General features: G+C 41.3%; 1 protein-coding gene across 1 annotated transcript in view; it reads left to right on the top strand.

Annotated features, from left to right (window-relative positions):
* Nucleotides 1-814: 814 nt before the first annotated feature.
* wnt9a (wingless-type MMTV integration site family, member 9A) overlaps nt 815-22208 on the top strand; it is a 61932-nt gene continuing 40538 nt past the window's right edge. The window contains exons 1-2 of the mRNA XM_059974259.1: nt 815-981; nt 20310-20569. Of these exons, the coding sequence (XP_059830242.1) occupies nt 896-981; nt 20310-20569 (346 nt within the window). The 5' untranslated portion in view covers nt 815-895. The remainder of the gene's footprint in view (nt 982-20309; nt 20570-22208) is intronic.

Consider the following 22208-nt stretch of genomic DNA (forward strand, 5'->3'; position numbering starts at 1 on the left):
CAGTAGCCGTTCGCCAGCTTCTGCCCGATTCTATCTGCATCTCCTTTTACTCTCTTTTGGTTCCATCTTCTGCTCTCCTTTCCCCTTGCATCCGCCCTGTCTCCAGCTCTCCACTGGATTCCACCGTGCGCTGTATCTCTCATTCCATCTTGCTCGCTGATTCCAGCTCTTCCATCTGATCCAAGGACCCCTCCCCACTCTGTGATTCCAGTGCTCTCCCTCTCCGTTCGCTTCCAGTTCCTCCTGATATGATCTCTCTCTCCAAATCCACCTCCCGCTATCTAATCGCAGTTCATTTTCTTTACGGCTGGCATCAATTAATTCAAACTGTTCAGCTTCAAGTTCCTCCTTCCTGGGTCCAATTCAGTCTCGCTTTCTGTCCCCAATCCAATCTCTCGAACTTCGCCTGATTCTGTTTCTTCTGGCTAATTCGTGCTCACCCCTATTTCTGCAAGTTCCTTTCTCTCTCCTAGCATTTGCAGTCCTGTCTCTAATCCTGGCTCTTTCCCGCTGTCTCTGTCCCCTCTGCCTCATTCAGACTCCGGCTCACTACATCTGACAACTGGCTTTTCCTCAATGTGCCGGGTCCCAGGCTGATTGCGGCTCCCACTGCTCCCCACCCCCCTCTCGTTCCCTGGCTGTCAGACGCGATACAACACCAGCAAACACCCCACCCGACCCCCTCCTCCCTCTCCCTTTTTCTGCTTCCAGCTCCACCCTGCTCGTTGTGGAGCTCGCTGGCTGAGCGGGGAAGAGGCGGACCGGCCAGCGCGCCTGCGCCTGTATCTGGGGCTCAGTCCGTCCGCTCTATAAGAAGGCGGCGCGGTCGCGAAACTCACCAGAAACTAACCTCAATACGAAACGAGATGGTCAGCTTTCGAGCCGGTACAGCAAAATGCTGGATGGACACTGCTCTCTGGGATGGCAACTCGTCGCTGTTATAGTCCTTCTGACCATCGGCAACACCACTGCCTATTTTGGGTACGTCCTGAAAATTAAAAAAAAGCACTTTACAAACTTTCAAAACTTTCCTGAACTTTCAGAACTGTTTTCAAACATTTTATTCTATTTATTTCCTCAGGAAGGTCTCTTCTCACAGATTTTTGTTATGGATTTCTTGTAACGCAAACAGAAATGTACAAAACGAGTTTTAAAATTGGTTGGGTGCGCCTCTGTGTTCGTAGTTTGGGGAATTAAAACGATCTGAACTGAGCTTCCAGCTACAGGTTGCTGTGTGTAATCAGACTTTTGATAATTCTTTAAAGTCGAATGTTCTCTGATCACTCCGGTGCAGTCACTTGCACTTTTGGACATGATAACATTTCTTTTCTTCCGATAGGTGAGACTGTCTACTGTATTTCATCTGAACGCACTCGGTCTTTTTCAGTGTTTGTCTCGAGAATCGCTGCGTTATGTCGCGTGTCACCGTGGTTCGATGCAGTGCTGAGTTCGGAGACAGTGTGATGCATGCGTTGTAGGTGCATTATTTATAAAATATACTTGCACGCACACACACTTCTATTTTGCTCCCGCCCACTAATATTTAAACATCTGCTCAACCTACTGACATGAGAATAGTAAACTAAGTACTGGGAGGGTCGAATTGTGTGTGTAAATGAAATACTAGATCGCGGTTGACATCAAACCCTGGGGGTTCGACTCCGGTCTGGAACTCATCTTTTTGCAGTTTCAAGTTATGCAGTTTTTCTTTTTCCCTTGAAACCTTCCTCCCCTTTTAGTGGGACCACCAGATTTTTTTTTTGTGTTTTGGAAGCAGCTTTACAGTTACCAGCTATAATAACACACGCCAGCACATGCTGTTTTACAAAAGAAAACTTTGGAATCTTATTTCTTAAAGAGAAAGATCTGGCGCTCTCTGCCCTGCTTATTCCACTGGTTTTCTGTTTTTATCAAGGTTTGGAATGAGACTTGATCAATCCGTGTGACGTGAAGCAAACTGTTTAAGACCGAAGTCTATTATATCCTCAGTATTTCGGACAGATAGGAAATGATTAGTATAATCAAATCAAACTAATTAGCGCGTTGACTGAAAACTTTTACAGCACACGTTAAATGGAAATAAACGGTCCAAGTTTGTTTTAAGTTAATGATTGCCCTTGTAATGACCCAAGGAGTTCTGTCGTGATTTTATTAGTTTTGGTACAGTTATCTCCGCGATAATTAGGGCAGGTTTGATTTCTTCCTCCTCCCATAACAAATTTAATCCAGCCGTGCTGACCGCTGACGGTCTGAACTGAGTGCAAAGTTAAACGATTTTAAAACTGGGAAGTGCGCCTAAAGTGCAGTGAGAAATAACTCAGGGTATAGTCTTCAGCAAACTGGAAAAACAAAATCTAATGTTCTTATCAGAGAAAACTATGCTTCGGAAATAGTGCAGGCATATGTTCCTGTGAAGGCGCACCTGCCTTAAATGGGTCATTCCCGAATTGTGCTACCCCCACCCATTGTTTGTTCCTTTCAATAAAAAAAGAAGGGTTATTGATTTGCTTATTTTATCGTGATAAAATTACTGTTATTTCTGTGGACGGAGTTTAGGGGAACAGGCGTTGTTTGGAGACATTTCCCATTGTAATCTTCCCGTCCAATTAAAGAAAACTGTCTGATTGACATACGCATAGTTCCCCATAACACTGTACTTGAAGGGTCAGATACAGAAAGGATGTGTGCTTAAGCAGTTATAACATCAATGTTATTATTCGTCTTCAATGAACTGCTATGGTTAGTATCATAAAATTAGTGGAAGGTGGTTACTTGGAGTTCCTAGGTTACTCTAGGTAAAACCACAAAGGCTCTAACAATTTTTAATGGTCGTGGGAATAAGGTAATTTTTTTGCAGTGGTAACTATTCACAAGTTTCTCTGAAATTAGGTTTTCCCTATAGATCTTCAAAACTTGCCTCATTCATGATTAAGCAAAGAAATCGTGCCCGGTTGATGTCTTGTCCATTGGTCTCAGAATGATACAGGGTATTTTGCTTTAACATAGGATGAATTCATTGCTTCCTCCATAGCTGACTGTTGGCTTGGCCCCCTAGTGAGCCAAATTCTGAAACCCACTTCTAAGGATGGAAGGAAGCTTGAATGTGTTCAACAAACCCCACCCTTGAGCTTGCCTCCAATCAGTGGGTTCTAACACCGGCTCTGCCAGGAACTCTCTTGACTGTGTTACACATGTGGCAAGTAAACCGTTTTATGCATGTGTATGCATGTGTGTGTTGCAGCTGATGATTTTAAATCAATCTTCATCCTCTGCTTTCCTCTGTGTATGCTGCCAATTCCTTGGTTACCCCAGCGCTCAGTTCTAAATAGGGAGAAGCCACCAGTTTTGCGGACTATTTGTGTTCTGTTGAGGTAATAGGATATTAGTTACATTTGTTTTTGTAGCACACAAGTTCTGAGTCTTAAACCTGAAGGTATTTTATTGGAGATTTATATTTCTCATAAAAGAAATTAGTATCTGCAGAACTTCAGGGCATTCAAAACACTTCACAGCCAATGAAATACTTTTGAAGCCGAGACAGCATTTTATAGTTAAAACATGCAGCCAATTTAGACATAATGCCCCATAAACAGGAAAGTGATAATGAATAAAATCTGTTTTATGATGATGGTTGAAAGATGAATGTTGGCTGGTTAACTAGGGAAAATTCCTTTGCTTCTCTTGAGATTGTGTGTTAGGATGTTTTCAATGTCCCTGTCATCTCTGGGTGAGAAGATTGCTCCTTCAAAGCTCAGTGTTCTGCTAGCTCTCCAGCGTCAGCATTGAGGTAGCACTGCACTGCTGGGGACACTGTCAAGTGAAATGTTAAACCAAAACACTGTCTGTGCTCAAAGGTGAATGTGTAATATTCTGAAGAAGAACAAAAAAGGAAGTCTCCCAACCATTATCTTAAACATATTATTGAGTTTTGAGCTCCCTTATTTTTGTGGGACTTCACAATGTATAAATTGGCTGCCACATTTCCCACATTATAACAAGACTACACCTCAAGAAGTGTGTCATAGTTTACAATGTGCATTGGAATGTCCTGCGGTCAGCGAAGGCACGCTATAAATGCAAGTGCTTAATTTCCTTAACCAAACCAAATTGCAAGCCTACCTTGCTGGGATAAGTTATGGCAGCATAGGCTACGGACCTTCCTAGTTAACTGCTCAGTTCTACACAGACAGTGCATTTAACAGTTGGGGGCCTGAGCTTATGTATCTGTGTCAGTGTAAACTAATTGTATTCTTTTTGGAAGAAGTGTTGCAATTGTTCTTCATTAGCTTCTCAATCCTCGTCTGAGATGGTGACTGGTGCCAGCACGTTGTTGTTAAAATCAGTGCACTGTCCAAATATGCCTCATCTAACTGACCATTGTTCATGTGGGACCTTTCACTCTGGGTTTACTCATGTACAACTCTTGTCTTTGCTTAGTACTCATAATTCAGCTGGGTTTTTGTGCCCTTTGGACTCCTGTGTTCAGTTCGGGTTGCCTCATAATGAGACAGATGTGGAAGCTTTAAAGAGCGGGCCAGTGGAGATTTACCAGGATGCTGTCTGGACTAGAGAACCTATTTTATACGGGAAGTTTTGTGCAATCCAGTTCTTTTACCTTTGGAGGAAAGGAAAATGAGAGATGACTCAATAGTGATGTATAAGATGAAAAGAGGCACAGATAGAGTGGGCAGTCAGCAACTCTTTCAAAGGGTGGAAATGGCTAATATGGGAGGGCATAATTTAAGGAGATTGTGAAAAGCATAGGGGGATGTTAGAGATACCTGTTTTTTTGCATAGAGTGGTGGATGTGTGGAATACCCTGCCGGGGTGGTGGTAGAGGCAGATACATTAGGGGCAATTAAGAGAGTCTTAGATAGACACAAGTATAAAAGGATGATGGAGGGCCATGTGAGAAGGAAGTGTTAGGTTGATCACTGAGCAGGCTAAAAGATCAGCACAGCATTGTGGGCCAAAGGCCCTATACAGTGCTGTACTGATCTGCGTTCCATGTTCTCTAGGATAAGGATAGTGCCTGCCTTTGTTTTTCTCTAAGCCTCTTCCCTTGGGATCTCTGACACAACTTCAATTCCCCTGCTGTTTTAAACGGGGAATTAGTTTATCACCTTCTTTTAGTGGGAATTTCCAAATCATGCTCTGCTGGATGTGATTTTCCCATGATCTTTTTCCATAAATTATTCCCATTGTTAACTTAACCTAGAATCAAGTTCAGCAATTGCAGTGGAGGACTATGAGAGAACTGTTAATTTTGTGGGTGCTGTTAAGGTTCATAGATGGAGAGAAGACGGAAGAGGGGAGGGGATGATCAAATGATATAATATCATGGGTAGTCATTGACATTGAAGCTACAAGGATTCCTTGTGTGTCATATAGGAGGATTTCCGCTCCCTCCACAATAAAATGTTTTAACTTAAACGTAGGAACAGGAGTGCAGACACAGTTATGGACATGTTCAAAAATACGGTGATGTGTACAGAGACAAACATGGATAATCAGACATGCAGAATATGAAATATGCTGATGGAGTTCAACATGCTTGTGCAACCCAGACGAACTGTGTTCACAGTGAGACACGGGCATGCAACTCATATAGAGCCAGTCACGCAGATTCAGAAATGTACCTTTGTGCTTGCAGAGCAAAACACACACACAGTTCATTAGAAATTGAGGACAACTTGCTTGAGGCATAGAAGATGATTATGTATGATTTTTCTAAAAATGCGGTGGATGTGGCACACCACCAGCACAGAATCATTGTCCAATCACGAGGAAGTCCTGCACAACTGGATACCAGACTCTGCTGAACAGATGGAGCACACATGTTCTCACACACACACACACACATACACACACACACACACACACACACACACACACACACACACACACACATCTCCCTCTTTCAGTTTCTCTCCACACCCCTCTCTCAAATTCTCTCTCTTCCTCTAACCAGTTTCATCAGTTTTCCCTCTCCTTTAATGCCTCCTCCCTTTCCACTTCCTCGTCTACTCATTTCCTTTTTCCGTGGCTCTTCATACCTCAGCAAACTGAATATCCTGAAGCCTCTGGGCTGTAGAGAAATTGCTCAGGACATGTGCTGTATCTAATATGTGCTATATAGAGTGTCCAGGTGGGTACACCACAGAATATAGGGAAATGCAGAGTACAGTTATAATAGTGAAAACAACCATACGTTTGTACCCATATTAAGTCCCCTCTTACCCGAACTTGCCACTGCTCAGCCTTGCAGTTCCTGGGATACTAATTTATAGAACTGTCAATTCTTATCTCTGGTTACTAGTAATGACCATTCCTAATCTGGTTAAGATGTTACTGAAATCAACTGCGTTCACTGAGAAAAGCCTGTGACAAGGAAGCAGAAGAATCAGCAAAGTTATGCAGTTATAGAGTTATACAGAATGGCAACAGGCCCTTCAGCCCATTTTGTCCATGCTGACCAAGACTGGAGCCAATGAGTACTCAGGGAACATTTAATTTAGACCCTTATACAGTGCCACGGAGTGCTGCTTAGATTTATTTCTCATATCTCATCCTCTTCTCCTATGTCAACTCTTTCTACGTCAATGTCCACCAGTACTAAGCTTCAGGGATCATTCAAGCAAGTGTACTCTGTTGCTGAAAGTCAAATAAAGGATCCATATGTTGGACCTCTGAAATAAAAACAGAATATGTGGAAAACCTAGCAATTGCAGCAGTGGCTGTAGAAGGAGAAACAGTCAATGCTTTGAATCTGAGACCCTTCAGCAGACCTGATCTGTCCCCTTTTATTGCTGGCTCCAAAATATTTAGTGAATCTTTGGTCATCTTTGCGTAAAGCAATGTGATGGTTCATGTCCTTGGGTCTCTTCTGCCTTCTTTCTGTGGTAGTTGGCAGTCCAATAGGTACTTTGAATAGTCAGCCTAGATTTCTTACTTGGTGCGGGATTTGGGCTTCAACTCATTTTCTTTATCCAGCAGAACGAGCACCATCAACTAAGCCAAGCTTTCAAATACCAGACTGTCCCCACCCAAATCCACAAGTGATTAACTTATGATTGTTTCTCAGATCATGATCAGGAACAGGGAAACCAGGTTGAGTTGTTTTTTCCTGCTGAGGTGTACTGAGGCTGGTTCCGAAGGAGCAAAAAAGGCGGGTAGAACCCAGTTCTGGAGCTTGCGCACACAAGGCAACCCAACCCTTTAGCGTGTTACTGAGGGACTGCTGCAATGTTGGAGGATCACTTTTGTTTTGTCAGGGAAAACGTTTAATCAAGATACAGCTTGTCAGCCCAGTAAACATCGGAAAGACACTGGAGTGTTTTCCCAGTGTCTTGATCTTACATGCCTACTTTGACTAATGATACCGAATGCTCGCTGTTCAACAATGTAATTGATCTGTGTGTAGCAGAGCTCTTCTTTCCTCTGGCATAATATCTAATGATTATTCTATAAATTGAGAATGATTATTTGTGCAGAGTGTAAGGGCTATCCTAAAACAATCAACCCAGTAGGAACTGCACATTAGAGTGTGGGTGGGAAAGAAATGATGCCTTTAACACTTGTATTCAGTGACCCTGAAGTATCTGCTTAGATTGTAGGCAGTGCTCGGGCTTAGCAGTCACCTGTTAGCGTGCCACTGGCTCAACCCCATGCTCTACAGGGAGCCTGAGCCAATGAGTTTCTGGCTGGGAGCCTAGTCTGCCTGGGATTGATGTTAGTTCTATCAGCACACTGCAGATCATTCCAATGTGTTTCTGACTTGACTTTCAAACCCAGGTCTTGCTGCTTTTGGCTGGTGGCGTCAGTAACAGCAAATTAGATGCATGTGGAAGAAGGCTGAAGTGGGGGAGAGAGCATAATGTCTTAATATTTTTTTTTCCGTGACTTAAAGAACCCGTTTGTTGGCGGTCCTTCCTGTGGCTTGGTGGGAAGGAACACAAAGAAAAAGACAGCTGCATCTGTATTGTGCCAGTGCAGGCTCACTTAGTACATCACAAAACAATTCATAAGGACGAGATTACTCTGAGATACTGCAATTATTGTCACAGTCAAATATAGCAACCAATTAGCAAACTGCGCACAACCCATCCCTACCTCCTCAAAGCAATAATGATGCTCAGCTCTCTGGGCCTTCATCATTGCTAACCGTCTACATCTATCTGTTGGCTTATCCAGGGCTAACTTTGCAGCACTCACACCTTTATTAGAGGAAAAATCTGCTCGAGAAATATCAAAAACTTAAAAAATCCTTGGCCAACATTCATATGCAGTACTGATGGAGATCTGAAGTGCTTCCTTATAGGATGGGACATTAAGCATAGAATTTATCTGCATACTAAGGATGTTTATGTATTTCCCTCAACAAATCTTAATAGAGGAGGGCAGTTGGCTCTTAATCATTATCAATGAAGTAGGAATTCTGGCCTCTTGTGTAAAATCTGGTAGTTATGTTCCTTATTTTGCAACAGGGGCCACACCTTACAGTACTTCAATGGCTAGAAGGAGGTTTGGAAAACCCTGAGGTCATTATGTATTTTTTTCTCTTGCTACAGTATCCTTATGATCTCTTGATTACCCCATTGTCAGTAAAACTTATGATATCAGTTTTAAATATGCTCATCGAGTTTTTGTATCCTTTGGTACAGAAAATTACAAATAATTACAGAATTTGAGTGAAGAAATTTCTGTTACACTTGACTTATCTCATCATTTGAAAGTACGGCCCCTGGTTTCAGAATTCTGACCAGGCACCTTACGAATTTTGAATGTGTAGTGATTTAATCTCTCATTCTTCCAGGTTAATATTATTTCATTACATGGTAGAGAATGAGAGGATGCTAATCAGCACACCAAGACCTTGGTTTGCTTTTCTGTAGTATTTTCACTATCAGCAGAGATAGTGAGCATTGCATGTGACCCAATGAAATGTACCTTAACCATTCTGTTAGAGTGTCAGATTGTCCAGAATCAGATGTTTCTCTTCCTAATTAAAAAGATATGTACTGATGTGGCATCCTTGTTAACCCCAGTATCTCAATGTGCCTGATGAGGCATGTTTGATGACCCCTGTATGTTTCTCAGTGAGGTGATGTTGCAATGTAGGCACACAGAAGTAGTGATGGTGAAATAATGTCAAATTATTGGCCTTCACCATTTATTCAGCTCCTTGATATACTTTGAATAGTGTTGTGGAAAAATTTATCTCCCATTTATGTTACAGTATAAGGTGTTGTACAACACCTCTCCACAAATTCCACAAATTCAATTTTTCACTTAGGCCTCAGGGGTGAGACTTGAAACCTTTTGATTCCAAGACCAAGTGCCTTTCCGGTGAAGATATCTTTATTTCTATCACCTCCAACTTCACTGTCAGTATAGGTGTCACGTAAAGAATAATTGTTTTTCTGTTACCATGGAGTGACCCAATCATGTACCTAATAGAGCTATTGCCAAACATTCTAATGACTTATTTGCAGTTCTGACCTTTGCTGTCTGTGTGGAGTTTGCACCTTCTCCCTGTGACTGCTTGCTTTTCATCTGGGTTCCCCAGTTTCCCTTAATGCAGATTGGTAGATTACTTGGCCACTTGTGAGTGGCCCCTATTCATTGTTATTTTATTTATAAATCAGCTTTCATTTATCTGTTCTATTTGAAATCATTGCTATCACACACAGCAGAATTGACTAATTGATGTTCAATTAAGGATATGGGAACAATATTCAAAAGCAAGACCTGTGCACCGAAACTGAACAGCACTGGAGTAAGTACATACAAGTGTATATCACAAGTAGAAAGAACTCAGCCTTTAATTTTACAAATCTGGATATTCAGTGAAAAAGCAAACATTGACTGATGTTGATCAAAACAATTATTGAAGGAAATCTGCCAGAGTTTCAATAAACTGATACCAAAAATCAGTGCGTTTCTTGAATTCAATTTCTCAAAGTCTTTGGCAGCAGCTTTAACCCTCAACATCTGAAGAATGAGTCTAGCTCTCTAACTACCAGCTTTCAAACCTGAAGAGCAATTTTCCTGACTACTCTCTTGTTAATGAGTTCCATTCATTTGGAGCTCAAATCAGAAATTCACGTGTGCATGGGATTTCTAATATCATCCACACATGGTTTTACAATCTTTGCTCCCAATAAATGAGGCTCCATTCTGGGAGCACCAAGTTTGGAGTCTGTCTCCCAGTCTCCCTCAGGAATGCCGTGTACTTGTTTTAATATAAGAATTATAGCTATATGAGTATGTCCTGGGAAATGCAACCCAACTGATCTCATTGTGGAGATAATTGGCTATGAAACAACTAAGGGTTCTGCAGACTTCAACAAATAATGTTACAAAAATCCCTCCAAGGTACAGAAAAACCCCAAACTACTTTGGAGCGAGCTAATACATAGATGCTCAATATCAAGTTGGACAAAACCCAAACTAAAATGGGGAGAAAAACAACAATATGAGTTGGATCGATTTGAAGTCACAGTTATGGATTAGCACTATGGGAATTCTAGAAGTGATCAGTTATTTTGCAAATGATTGGGCCAGCTCTGAGGGCAGAGGGATCCATAAACTACAACCAAAGACACATTTAGCCTATGACAGGTAGAAAAGGCAGCTTCTCTCCCTTTTCTGAAAGACAATAATGAATCATTTGGCTCTTTAAGGCACAGTAGAAGTTAATATCTTGTCATAAATACCAGGCTTATTGTGCTCAGTTCCAGAGCCATCCTTGATAGCTACAGAAAACTGCTTTGATCAAAACCAGATTTGAAATTGGGAATAAACCTCTAGGTAGAGTCCATGGAGATGATAGCCTTAGGGAGGCTAGGTGCACTATTGTTGGAGTTAGTATGTGAGAGGCTTTGCTAGCTGATTACAGATCTCTCTTGCTGCTAATTGGTTATTTAATATGACCACTCTGGCTGCACAGATTCGGCACCAAGTATGTGAAGCTGAATGGTAAAAGATTTGGGGTTTTAAACTCCAATGTGCTGAATGAGTAGATAATTATCCAGTTGTTCCTGTGCCTTGTGGCACCTGAGCCGATCCATTTCTTTTACGTCACAAGCAAGATGATGGAATTTCATCTTGTGTCTGGTCAAACTTATTGAAGCTTTCTTTACAGCTGGGGTTTATACTTGTCAGTGTCTTTAAACTTATTCTGACTCTTGTTTCTGTCTATGTGTGTGTGTGTGTGTGTGTGTGTGTGTGTGTGTGTGTGTGTGTGTGTGTGTGTGTGTGTTATCTCTCAGTGAGCTGTTAGCTTGCTTGGCAAGACCCTACCAGGAGAATTGAATGTTTGCCTTTAAGTGCTTCACTTCAACCTGTGTGGTTCAGATATTGCTAAGGGGAGTAGTGCACTTGCCAGCATGATTTCCACAGTCGTAGAACTAAACAGAGGTACCCAATGAGACAAGAATTAGTCCGGAGGCAAATTATTGAATCAGGTGTGTGTAGATTATAAATAATTCTAGTGCTGTCTTCTGAGAACTACTATTTATTCTCCTGGCTGATGTTACTGCTTGAAGATGACTTCTCAAAGAGCTTGTTTTCTTTATTGCTCATTATGGAAACTGGCATTTGTTCCTGACCATAATCACAGCTTATAATCAATTCAAATTACAGTTCTCAGAACTTGCTTTTCATGTCATGAATTAGAGACATATTATAAATTACAAACATTTAGATATGTTAGTGTCAGAAAATCACATGTTCGCTTCAGGATGAGGCTGTCCTAACAATAATTCTGGTATTACACATAAGGGATTGTAAGAGCTTATATCTGCAACGAGAGGAGTGCAGTTGGGAAAGGGCAGTTGCTGTTAATAGTACGATCTGCAAGTATGTAATAGTTTGTACTAAACATCCCGAATCGGGGACTTTTGTACGATAGCGCAAATGCTAGTTCTTTGCTGTTACATGGTGCGCCTGCCAGGATATTGTTGGAAAAATTACGATTGGAACCCATTTACCTAATCCATGTCGTGATCAACCTAGTCTTTGATGCTACACAGTGGAGCGATCTGCTTTGTGTATGTAGGGTATGGTGGTGGTTAAGTTACTAGACTAATGTTCTAGAGTCCTGGATTACCAGTCAAGACACCCAATTCAAATCCATTTGGAGCTCTGAAATTTAAATTCAGATTAATGAACTGGATTTTAAAATCACACTATTTTAATAGGCTAATAATGACCATCATAAAGCTGCTCTACTGTTCTAAAGACCCATCAAAGGAGGAAATCTACCTGTTTATATGTGAGTCCAAACCTACAATGTGATTGACTATGAAATGCACAGAAATGGCCTGGCATGTCACTCCTTTCAAGGCAATTTGGGAACAGGCTATAAACACTGGTCTTGCCAGTGATGCTGAGACTTTGGAAAGGAATAAATAAGTGTAAACTCTGCTGGGCCAGGATGCATAAAACTTTTATTTTTCAGTGATATGTGTCTGAAAATTGTTGATTTTCTTTTCCCCCTGAGTTGAACATGATTGCAACCACTACCAGGCCAAATTGCACCACTGAGGAAATTCAATATTGGACTTCCTGTGGTGATTCATCATTGCATGTCTGACACATAGGATGACTTAATTTCCAACGCTTTGCTTCCTTTGGAGCATTGTGGGGAAATTAGGCCAGGTTGTCCCAAGATTAATATTGTGAAACATTCCTGGGACAACATTTTCACAATACAATGCTGGATTGAGACAGTCTCTTAGCTTTGAACCTTTGGGATCCCATGACCACCCCACCCCAGATGGTCCACGCACACAACAGAGGCCGACAGCCAAAATCCAATGTCATAAACACAAGAGGTTCTGCAGATGCTGGAAATCCAGAGCAATACACAAAATAATCCCTACACCTGCCAGCTTGTACTCTTTCCCCTCCCACTAGCTTCTTATTCTGTCTTCTTCCTCCTTTCTTTCCACTCCTGATGAAGGGTCCTGGCCTGAAAAATCAACTGTTTATTCACCTCCATTGATGCTGCCTGACCTGCCGTGTTCCTCCTGCCCAGCAGTTTGTGTTTTGCTGAAGATTCAATGTCTCTTGCCAATACCCCATCTCCTCCGAGCCACAATGGTCTTTGTTTTATGATCGCCAGCTGTCATAACCAGGCAACACATAGATGTAGCAACATACAATTGTGGTGACCCTCACTGAAGGCCTCAGGGGTATTTAACAAGAGAATGAAGAGTTATTTTTAGTTTGGGGGTTGTTTCAGAAAAATGCTTTCCTACGTTTTAGTCACATCAGCCTTGGTAAATTCTGGTAATCAAAAATAAAATCTTATTTCTTTTCCTGTTCTTTTCCCCCTCAGTGCTCTAAGTAATTACCAAGGTGCTACTATTGGTAGGTTGCAGAATCCACGGCATTGTCAGTCTTGCAGTGTCTTACCCAAGAGGTGTGTCACTAGACTCACTTGGCACTTCTAAAACACTCTGACACTGAGGGTAACCATTACATCTCATCTGGTGTGCCAGTCCGAGATCAGGCCTCACACCACATGGTGTGGGCTCCTGATTGCTGGGAGCAAGCTGCTGCCTTTTCATTCTTCTGGGTCTTTGCACTGAAAATCTAATTGTTCACTAAAAAAGCAACTCGTCACCTTGCATTTTTAAATACTGATGTTCAAAGGAGCATTTCTACATATCAGATGTAATCTTTGCTTCAGCTTGTTGTTTCCAAAACCAGTCGGGGCAACAATAGAACTTTTATAACAGTGATTAACATGCCAAAAAACCTTCAGTTTTCCTTCTATAAGCTTATTAATTGGATACTCTGAAACGTCTGGAGCAGAGAGACCACGTCAGGTCTCATTCAATTCCATGAAGATTTAATAGACTGAGATGGAAAGCGGCAATGGCATAAACCCACAGCAACATCTCACCTCTGCCCTCATCAAAACCAGCTTAGTCAACATCTGGCTGGGGCTTTCCCTGATCTGCAGGATTGGGCAATTTCAAATGGGTCCCTTGCAATGGCTCGGACTGCAATCTCACCAAATAGCTCAGCCAGTCCCACAATGTGCCCAGCTGTTGATGCATGAGAGTGGCAAATTAGTGATTCTGTTCATTGATGGTGTAAAACACTCCTTAAGCTATCAGGAGGATTCAGTTATGACCGGTTAGCTTTCCTATTTGGGAGAAATGGAACTGAAGTCTCAGAAGGTCTTTATTGAAGGAGTGGGCTTAATGTGACCAGAAGTTTATGTTTTAATTGGAGGATTTGTCATCTCCAGGTTAATGCCATCTTAATAAGAATTATGAGCAGAAAGAGCTAGCCTGCTTCTTAGAGCTCTTTTTCTTTCTACTAACAATATTTTGGATGCCAAGGTAATGTAATGGTTAGCGCGACACTATTACAGCTCAGGACATTTTGGAGTTCAATTCCAGCAGTGCTTCTATGTTCTCTCCATGAACCCGGTTGGTTTCCTCCGATTGCTCTGTTTATTTTTCCCATAGTCCAAAGAAGTGCCGATTTGTCGGTTAATTGGTCATTGTAAATTGCCCTGTGATTAGGCTAGGGTAACTGGGTGGGTTGCTGGCTGGTGTGGCTCATTGGGCCAGAAGAACCTGTTCTGCACTGTATCTCTAAAAGTTGGGCCACTCAGTAAGCTGGCAACTTATGACTTGTTCATTTGGCATTGGTATTCTCACTTCTGCATCGGAAGCATGGGGCTTGAAGGGACAATTCATTTTCATGAGTCATGTAGGCTCATGCGTGAGTGCAGTACTTGGGGAGTGCTGCACTGCCAGGGCTGCCTTTGTTCAGCTGGAACTTTGAATTCAGTCTCTCAAATGGACAGAAAGTTTTGAAAAGAGCAGAAAGGATCTCCCTGGTGTGTTGGCCAATGCCAAAGCTTCAGCTAACACCACTAAAACAAATGAGCAAGTAGAACATGCAGAAGCTTTGTCAGTGCAATCTTATTACTGTATTGTTTTGTTTGCAGTAGTCAGGTTGTAAAGCTCTTTGGAATGTCTTGAGTTCATTAAAAGCACTGAAAAAATTGAGTTCTTTCTGTTTCTAAGTCTAGCAGAGGCGTTGGCTTTATCTTGCACTCTGTGCTTGGCCCCCTTCATACTGAATATTCAAAGTCACAGATACTTGTGGTACTCCCAGTTAAATGAGATCTATACAAGCCTTTTCCAAGGTACGTTTGCCCACACCCATGGAGAGTTCTCTCCTCCATAGTCATCCTAAAGCTGCAAAAATAATTTTGGTTTTATGTGGGGGAAAGGTCAGGGGACAGTCTAGTGTAGTTATGTAATTAGGTTAGTAATACAATGGACTGAACTAATACAGAGAAATTAATTTCTATTCTGACTAAAATTTTTAAAAAATTGAATCTGGTGAAGGGAAGTAAAACTGAACTCACTATCCAACCTAGCTCTTGTTACTCTGGACTCTCCATGTGGTAAAGGAAAGCTGCCAACCTCATGCCTCAAGTCATGAGGGGATGGGCAGGGGCTGAGGCCTTTGGAATGAATTAACATTTCATAAATCTGAATTCTGATTCTACATGATTCACCAAAGGGAAGCTTGTGAAGCCGTCTTTATTGGGCAGTAAAGTCATTTTAGTCATAATTCTTTTATTATTGTTTTTATTGGTAAAAATTGCGTTTAAGCATACAAAGCATCTGGAATATTAACAGCCAAGGTAGTTACTGATCACATGGGCAAGTCTATTTTTATCTACTTTTTGATTTACAAGTTGTGCTGCAGTACGTAGGGTGATCACAAGAGGGTGCTGCTCTGCTCATCCTTCAAATTGCACATGCTTCGCCAGGATGTGAAAGGGCGCTGTTCATGATCCCTGACTATCCAATCTGTTTTTGCTTCTATACTTATGTAAGATGTAGGGTTTTTTAAACATAATTATAATAATTTGAAATACAGTCCCAGAGATTTTTTTTTATATTCCTTCAGATGAAAAGGAATAGTGTTCTGTTTACTGTTTACTAATTATGTGCTTCTTGTCCCATTTTTTGTGTCTATGTGATTCTCTTTCAGTATGGAGATGGGCATCTTGGACCACTGTCTGTGCCCACCATAGCCTACCCACTTACATCAATCCTATTCTCCTTATTCTCTTTCACTTCCATCAGCTCGCAAGTTTCTGCCAGTTACTTACACACTGGGGATAATGTACAATGGCAAGTTAATTTACCAGCCTGCATGTGTCTGGGATTTGAAAGGGGGGGGGGCAAACGAGAGTAGCTGGAGAAAACTCATGCAGTCACAGAGCAAGTGCACGAATTCCACGTACAGAGCACAGCAGTTCAGGATTAGACTTGGGTTCTTTACACTGAGCAGCGGCTCTACTGACTGTGACCTCCTTGAGGGGTGGGACGGGCAGGGGTAGGGAAGTCACAGACAGAATGCATATATTCCACACAATCAAAGCCAGAGAACAGGATTAACCAGTGAGACAGCAGATTAATTACCATCGGATCCCTACTCCAGCTGTTTCAAAGAAAGAGGATACAATACACTGAAATTGATGATACAATTTGCATTGTAAATACTTTTGTATCGCTGGTTTGGTCCCATCCCAGTAGAAGTGACTTTAAGGTGTATTGTCCCTGAAGCAGGATTTGTACCTGAACTTTGTCTTTTACACATTATACAGCAACCAACTCCTTGATCTACCCTTTCTCTTCATCTCTTGGCGCATGTTTCCTTTCTCTCTTTGCCTGAGCCTTGAACTCTGAACCCAGAACCGCGAACCCTAAACTCTCTCTCTCTCTGTCCACCTTTGTTGACTTCAGTCTCTCTCTGTACGTTGCTCCTAGATGCAATTTGAATTTCACATCTCCATCTCCATCTCCCCATTTTTTCACTGTATAGCCCACAACCCTTTCTTTCACCGGAATCTCTGCTAATAGCCCCTGCACCCTAACCTACTCTTGTTTTCAGTAAAATAAGCCTCAGCTCAACTTACCTTTCCTTGCCCCACGTGATTTCTTACTTTTCACTTCCTCATTTTTAGTTCATGTTCCCATGGGGTCTGAAAATAGTGCTACAAGAACAACTTACTCTGATCAATTTTGGCAGTTTACTTCATTATAACTAAAACCAGAAATTAGATTACTTAAAACTTTTTCCACAATGTCTACCTCTTTCAAAGACACGTGGATCCTGTGCTGCATCAGGTAGCCATGACTGCACAAGCACTCCAGATGGTGTCTGTCTATCGTCTTGAACTGTGATCATGTAGCCCCCTTTCATTTTTTAAAAATCCAGATTCTGTAAGTTCTTGGGCCTTGTCTAGGTCAAATGCTTGAATGTGCCTTTATTAGGTGTATGATGCTATGGAGCACACTAGATCATACCTTGTGTGGGATAATTTCTCCATCAAGAGAGCATCAATAGTTAAGTGAAACCAGGGACTGGAAAAATGCTTCAGTGAAGCAGCTGTAGCTATAATGCTTCCTTATAAAAATAAAACGAGATGGGCCAGTGCCAACTTGCAATGAGTGGAACTGTCAGAAATGGTCTATTGCCTTTGACTAAGCCAATAATGTCATAAGGTAATGATGTCATCAAGGCTCATTCTGAAGGGAAATGCGCTAGGTTAGAGTATCTTTGGGACTCCTCTCTCTGATGGAGACTGGAAGGCAGTGTGGATTAGAATGTTGCACTTTCACCTCCTTGATCTCCATCCAAGTCCAGCCCAGGCTGATGGGATGGAAATGTAATGAGGGTTAGAACAGTGTTCATTCCTCCCCTTGATCTGGGTTCAGATTTGAGTGACAGGGGTGAAGCAACCCTTTCTCTTCACTCTGTCTCGCTTGCTTTCTTTCTCTCTCTCCTTCACTATTTCTGCATAACACTCTACGGTGTTTTGTGAACTTTATCTTCCTTGCTGTTTCTTTTACCACATTTTTTTCAATTTCTTTCCCTGTCCCTCTGGGGCCTTACTACATTTCTACTTCTCCTGACCTATTTATCCCCTTTGAACCAATCCTTTTGTATTAGACTTTGCTCAACTTATCTTTTTTTTGTCTACTCTTATTTTCTTTTTCCTTTGTCTTTCTCTACATCTTTTGCAATCCTGCTCTGGTATAAATATCACTGAAGGAAGTGGAGATACTTGTGCAAATATTTGGCAGAGTGTATTCTGAATTTGGCGGGGTTAAGGTGCACTAGTGGGACAGAGTAGACAAAACTAAACTAATTTGATGTGTTTACGATAAATCATTTTCCCCAGAGCTCATCATTAATGTTTCAAGAAGTATTCTTGAAATAATAAATAGCACGCAAAGGTCACGCAGCATTAAATCAAGTACATAGTTTGGGGGAAAAAGAAAGAAAAAATGCATGTTTCACTAGAAATGTTCAGTTTGCAGTTTTATGGGAGGCTCAAGTGTAACAAAATTAGATCTCTTTATCAACCGAACATGTCAATTTTCAACAAAAGATTTTTGCAGCTGCTGAACCTAACAGGAGAAATAATAGGCTGCAATTCTGCAGATGCAAAGTCTGGTTTTATGGATATGTGACTGCAAAAACAGCACTATTAATGTGGAGAGGGGTAATTGCCCTGCTTAAATCCCAGATGTATTACTTTGTGCGTACCTGAGCCTTCAGCACGGAAGCTGTCTGCAGTGATCTGCGTGAACTGAAGCAGTAAAATGTGAGCCCACCTGCAAGTGGGATGGCCTTCCCCTGTTCCGTGACTACCTGGTGTCAGCTGCCAATGAGCACAATTCTATACATAAGCCAGAGGACAAAAGCAGAGGAGAATTACCATACTCACAGAACCTAGAACAGCACAGGGCAGAAACTATGAAGGCTGTACCAATCCGAATTAATCCCATCAGTCTGCACTGTCCATATCCCTCCATTTCTTTCCTTGTTCAAGTGCATATCTAAATGTTTCTTAAGCATTGCTATTGTATCTGCAGACTCAGAATCAGGAGACTGAGTTTTCAGTTGCTGTAATGGAATCTATAGTGACTGAGATCAAAATGTCCCTTCAGAAGACTGGCAATCAGATGAATTTTATGGAACATTCAAATGATATTTTAAAATTCTCAGGTTATTTATCTTTTCTAAGTCCCACTTCAAGAGTCTCATATTGGCATTTTTCAAATCAGTATGCTGGGAAGCAAAGGAATAGACCTATACCCTGTAATTTGGATTTAGAAACACTCAAACGTATCTTCTAGCAAGGTTTTTGGAATTTTTAATTAAAGTTTGTAATTTCAAACTTTGCTTTAACATCTGTATTCCAAGACTAACGGCACATGGAAGTCTTGTTTTGCCTATCTAATTGTTCTGATGCTTTCCTTTTTGATTCTTAGATTCCAATTCACCCCACAATAACTGGATGTATCTCTTTTTCTTTAAACGGCAGTTGAATGAGTATTAGGACAACTGGCCTACTAGCATACCTGCTCGCATTTTATGTGAGAAGTTGCAGAATGGTGTGAAGAAAATTATGTTGGTGAATTGTGAGTGCCTGAGATTGGACATGAGCATACCATTGGGAAGAGTTGATAAGACCTTTATTACTATTTAACTAAACAATACCTTATTGGTTCCAAAAGTTAATATCCAAAATGGAATATAACCCATTTGTAGTATTTCTCTTCCCCACATTCATGAGCCTACCTTCCTGATTAGTGTTGATATATTGATATTTACTTGTTCCTGATTTGTATTATTGATATTTACTTATAAGCATGTCAATCCTGTCCTGTTTCATTGGTTTGCATTTTAGGACATGTTATAAAAGATATTGCCTTAAATCTATTAGAAAGTTGAAATTCCAAGTGAAGAGCATTATAAGAAAATACTCTTGAAGTGTAACCAATATTGTAATTAATGAAATTCAAGGCCCAGTTTACACAAGATTCCAGAAATGAGATAATGACTGGGTGACTGGTGTAACTGAAGTTGTTAAGTGATAAACAGAAGATAAAATCTAATTATTGACTTTGAAGGAGTACCATGCCTCTAAGAGCTGGCAGGGCTTAATTTAAAGGCTCAATGAAATAATGTTTCTGTCAACATCCTTGTATTCCTCACTGTAGACTACAGACATTGCTGCATGTTAAAAGTTTCTGGCAAGTGATTTCCTCTTTGAGACTTTTGACAATATTTCTTGCTGATAAGTTTAAACTGGTGAGCAGTTCATTTGTAACATGCTTCTAAGTGTCTGAAAATGTTTGGTACAATATAAAAGGAAATAACTGTTTGTAAGTGCTCTTCATGGAGGTCCTTGCTTTCCTGAAGTTTCAGTCCTCACATTTCCCTTTCCCTCCTCTCCTTCACAGTTTAACCGGTAATGAACCACTCACCATCTTGCCTCTGACACAAGAAGCAGAGCAGACACACGGGAAGGCCCACTTCAAGGTCTGTGATCGTCTGAAGCTGGAGCGAAAGCAGCGACGAATGTGTCGGCGGGATCCAGGAGTGGCCGAGACCCTAATGGAAGCAATCAGTATGAGTGCCCTTGAATGTCAGTACCAATTCAGATTTGAGAGGTGGAATTGCACTCTGGAAGGACGATACAGGACGAGCCTTTTGAGAAGAGGTCAGTCACTCCTGCTTTTACATTATGCATCTTTGGTGACCAATGTGTCTGATGGGAAATTGGGAAAACAATGGTGAAAAAGGTTACCTCATTGTTCATTGAGGTACAACATGCTCTCCGATAGACTTTGGTTTTCTAGTTGAACACCACAGAATTAAATTGACAGCAGTGGAATAGAATAGGGGAAAAATATAGATTTGTGTTTTGGAAACAAAATTTCAAATGGAATGGTAGATCCAATGTTACCTTAAGTTGTACGGCAATGTAATTTTAAGCATTTTATGCTGTTTATTTGGTTCTTCTGTTCAATTTTACCCTGAACTCTTTCCTTTTGCACCACGGTAGTGTAATGGGTGCCACAGTACTGCAGTGGTTAGCGTGACACTATTACAGACTGGGGCATATCAGAGATCAGAGTTCAGAGTTCAATTCTGACACCGCCTGTAAGGAATTTGCATGCTCTTCCCATGCAATGCTTGGGTTTCCTCCCACAGTCCAAAGATGTACCAGTTAGGAGGTTAATTAGTAAATTGTCCTGTGATTAGGCTTGGGTCAAATAGGTGGATTGCTGGACTGTGCCACTTGCTGGGCCAGAATGCCTGTTCCACACTGTATCTCTCAATAAGAATAAAAGTAAATAAGTCTTTCAATTTCCTTCCCAGTCATCCCTCCCATTCTGTTAATCCAACAACTGCCCCAACCACCTCACACACTTTCTGTCTTTTTACAGGTATAAAGGTATATAGTCAGGAAATTATTTTTCCCTATCCAAGCTTTGCCTGCCAAAGCAGGTGAAAATTCTCAGGTGAATTTTCCTTTTTTTGGAAGGAGGGTATTTGTGCAGTGAATGTATTGAACACCTTTCATTATTTGTACATCTCCCCCTATATGCACTGTATAGGGGGAGGGAACTGTCTGCTTAATGTGCTGTGCTAATAACTGAATGGAGGAGGACAAGTTATTAGCCAGACTCTCACTTCAGAGTTTGGAGAAAAGGGACAAAGTCCTGTGTGGAAAAGGGGAAATGTCACTGGTGTTCCGGAGTTAGTCTTGGATTAGTATTTCACCTCTGAATAAGCAGGCTAAAATGGACAAAATGAATTGTGGAAGAGTGCTTTCAGCAGATGGTCACCGTTTCGGTGAATGTGGTAACCAAGAAATTGTTAGATGAGAAATATGCGATTAATGTTGTTCCCTTCTTAATTTTCCAGTGGCTGCATGATACAGCAGCAATGGTACTGCTGACGGATCATTTTAGTCAATTTGTTTTCAACAAACCCAGACGTGAGGCAGGCAAAACTTCAGCTTTAAGAATCATAGGTGTAAAGAACTGTTCCACCCAAGAAGAATAAACTTGCCACATGGCATGTCTGAAAAGGCTTGTACTATATTGCAGAATACTAAAAGAACCTCCCCAGTTTCCACTTAATCGGTATTAACTGATTTCACTGCCTCACTTTTCATAATGTGCTCATGCCCCCACTCATTAATCTATTGTACCCAAAGATCCACTGGCTTTATCATCAGGTATTCAACTTTCCTTACTCCTTGGCCGCCGCTTCAGTCCATGTGACTACTGCAAGCTGTCACTTGCTTCAAGGTTTCCATCAAGGGCAACACCTGAACTATGTGTCTTGAT

This window comes from Hypanus sabinus, chromosome 1, assembly GCF_030144855.1.
Source record: "Hypanus sabinus isolate sHypSab1 chromosome 1, sHypSab1.hap1, whole genome shotgun sequence".
Taxonomy (NCBI): domain Eukaryota; kingdom Metazoa; phylum Chordata; class Chondrichthyes; order Myliobatiformes; family Dasyatidae; genus Hypanus; species Hypanus sabinus.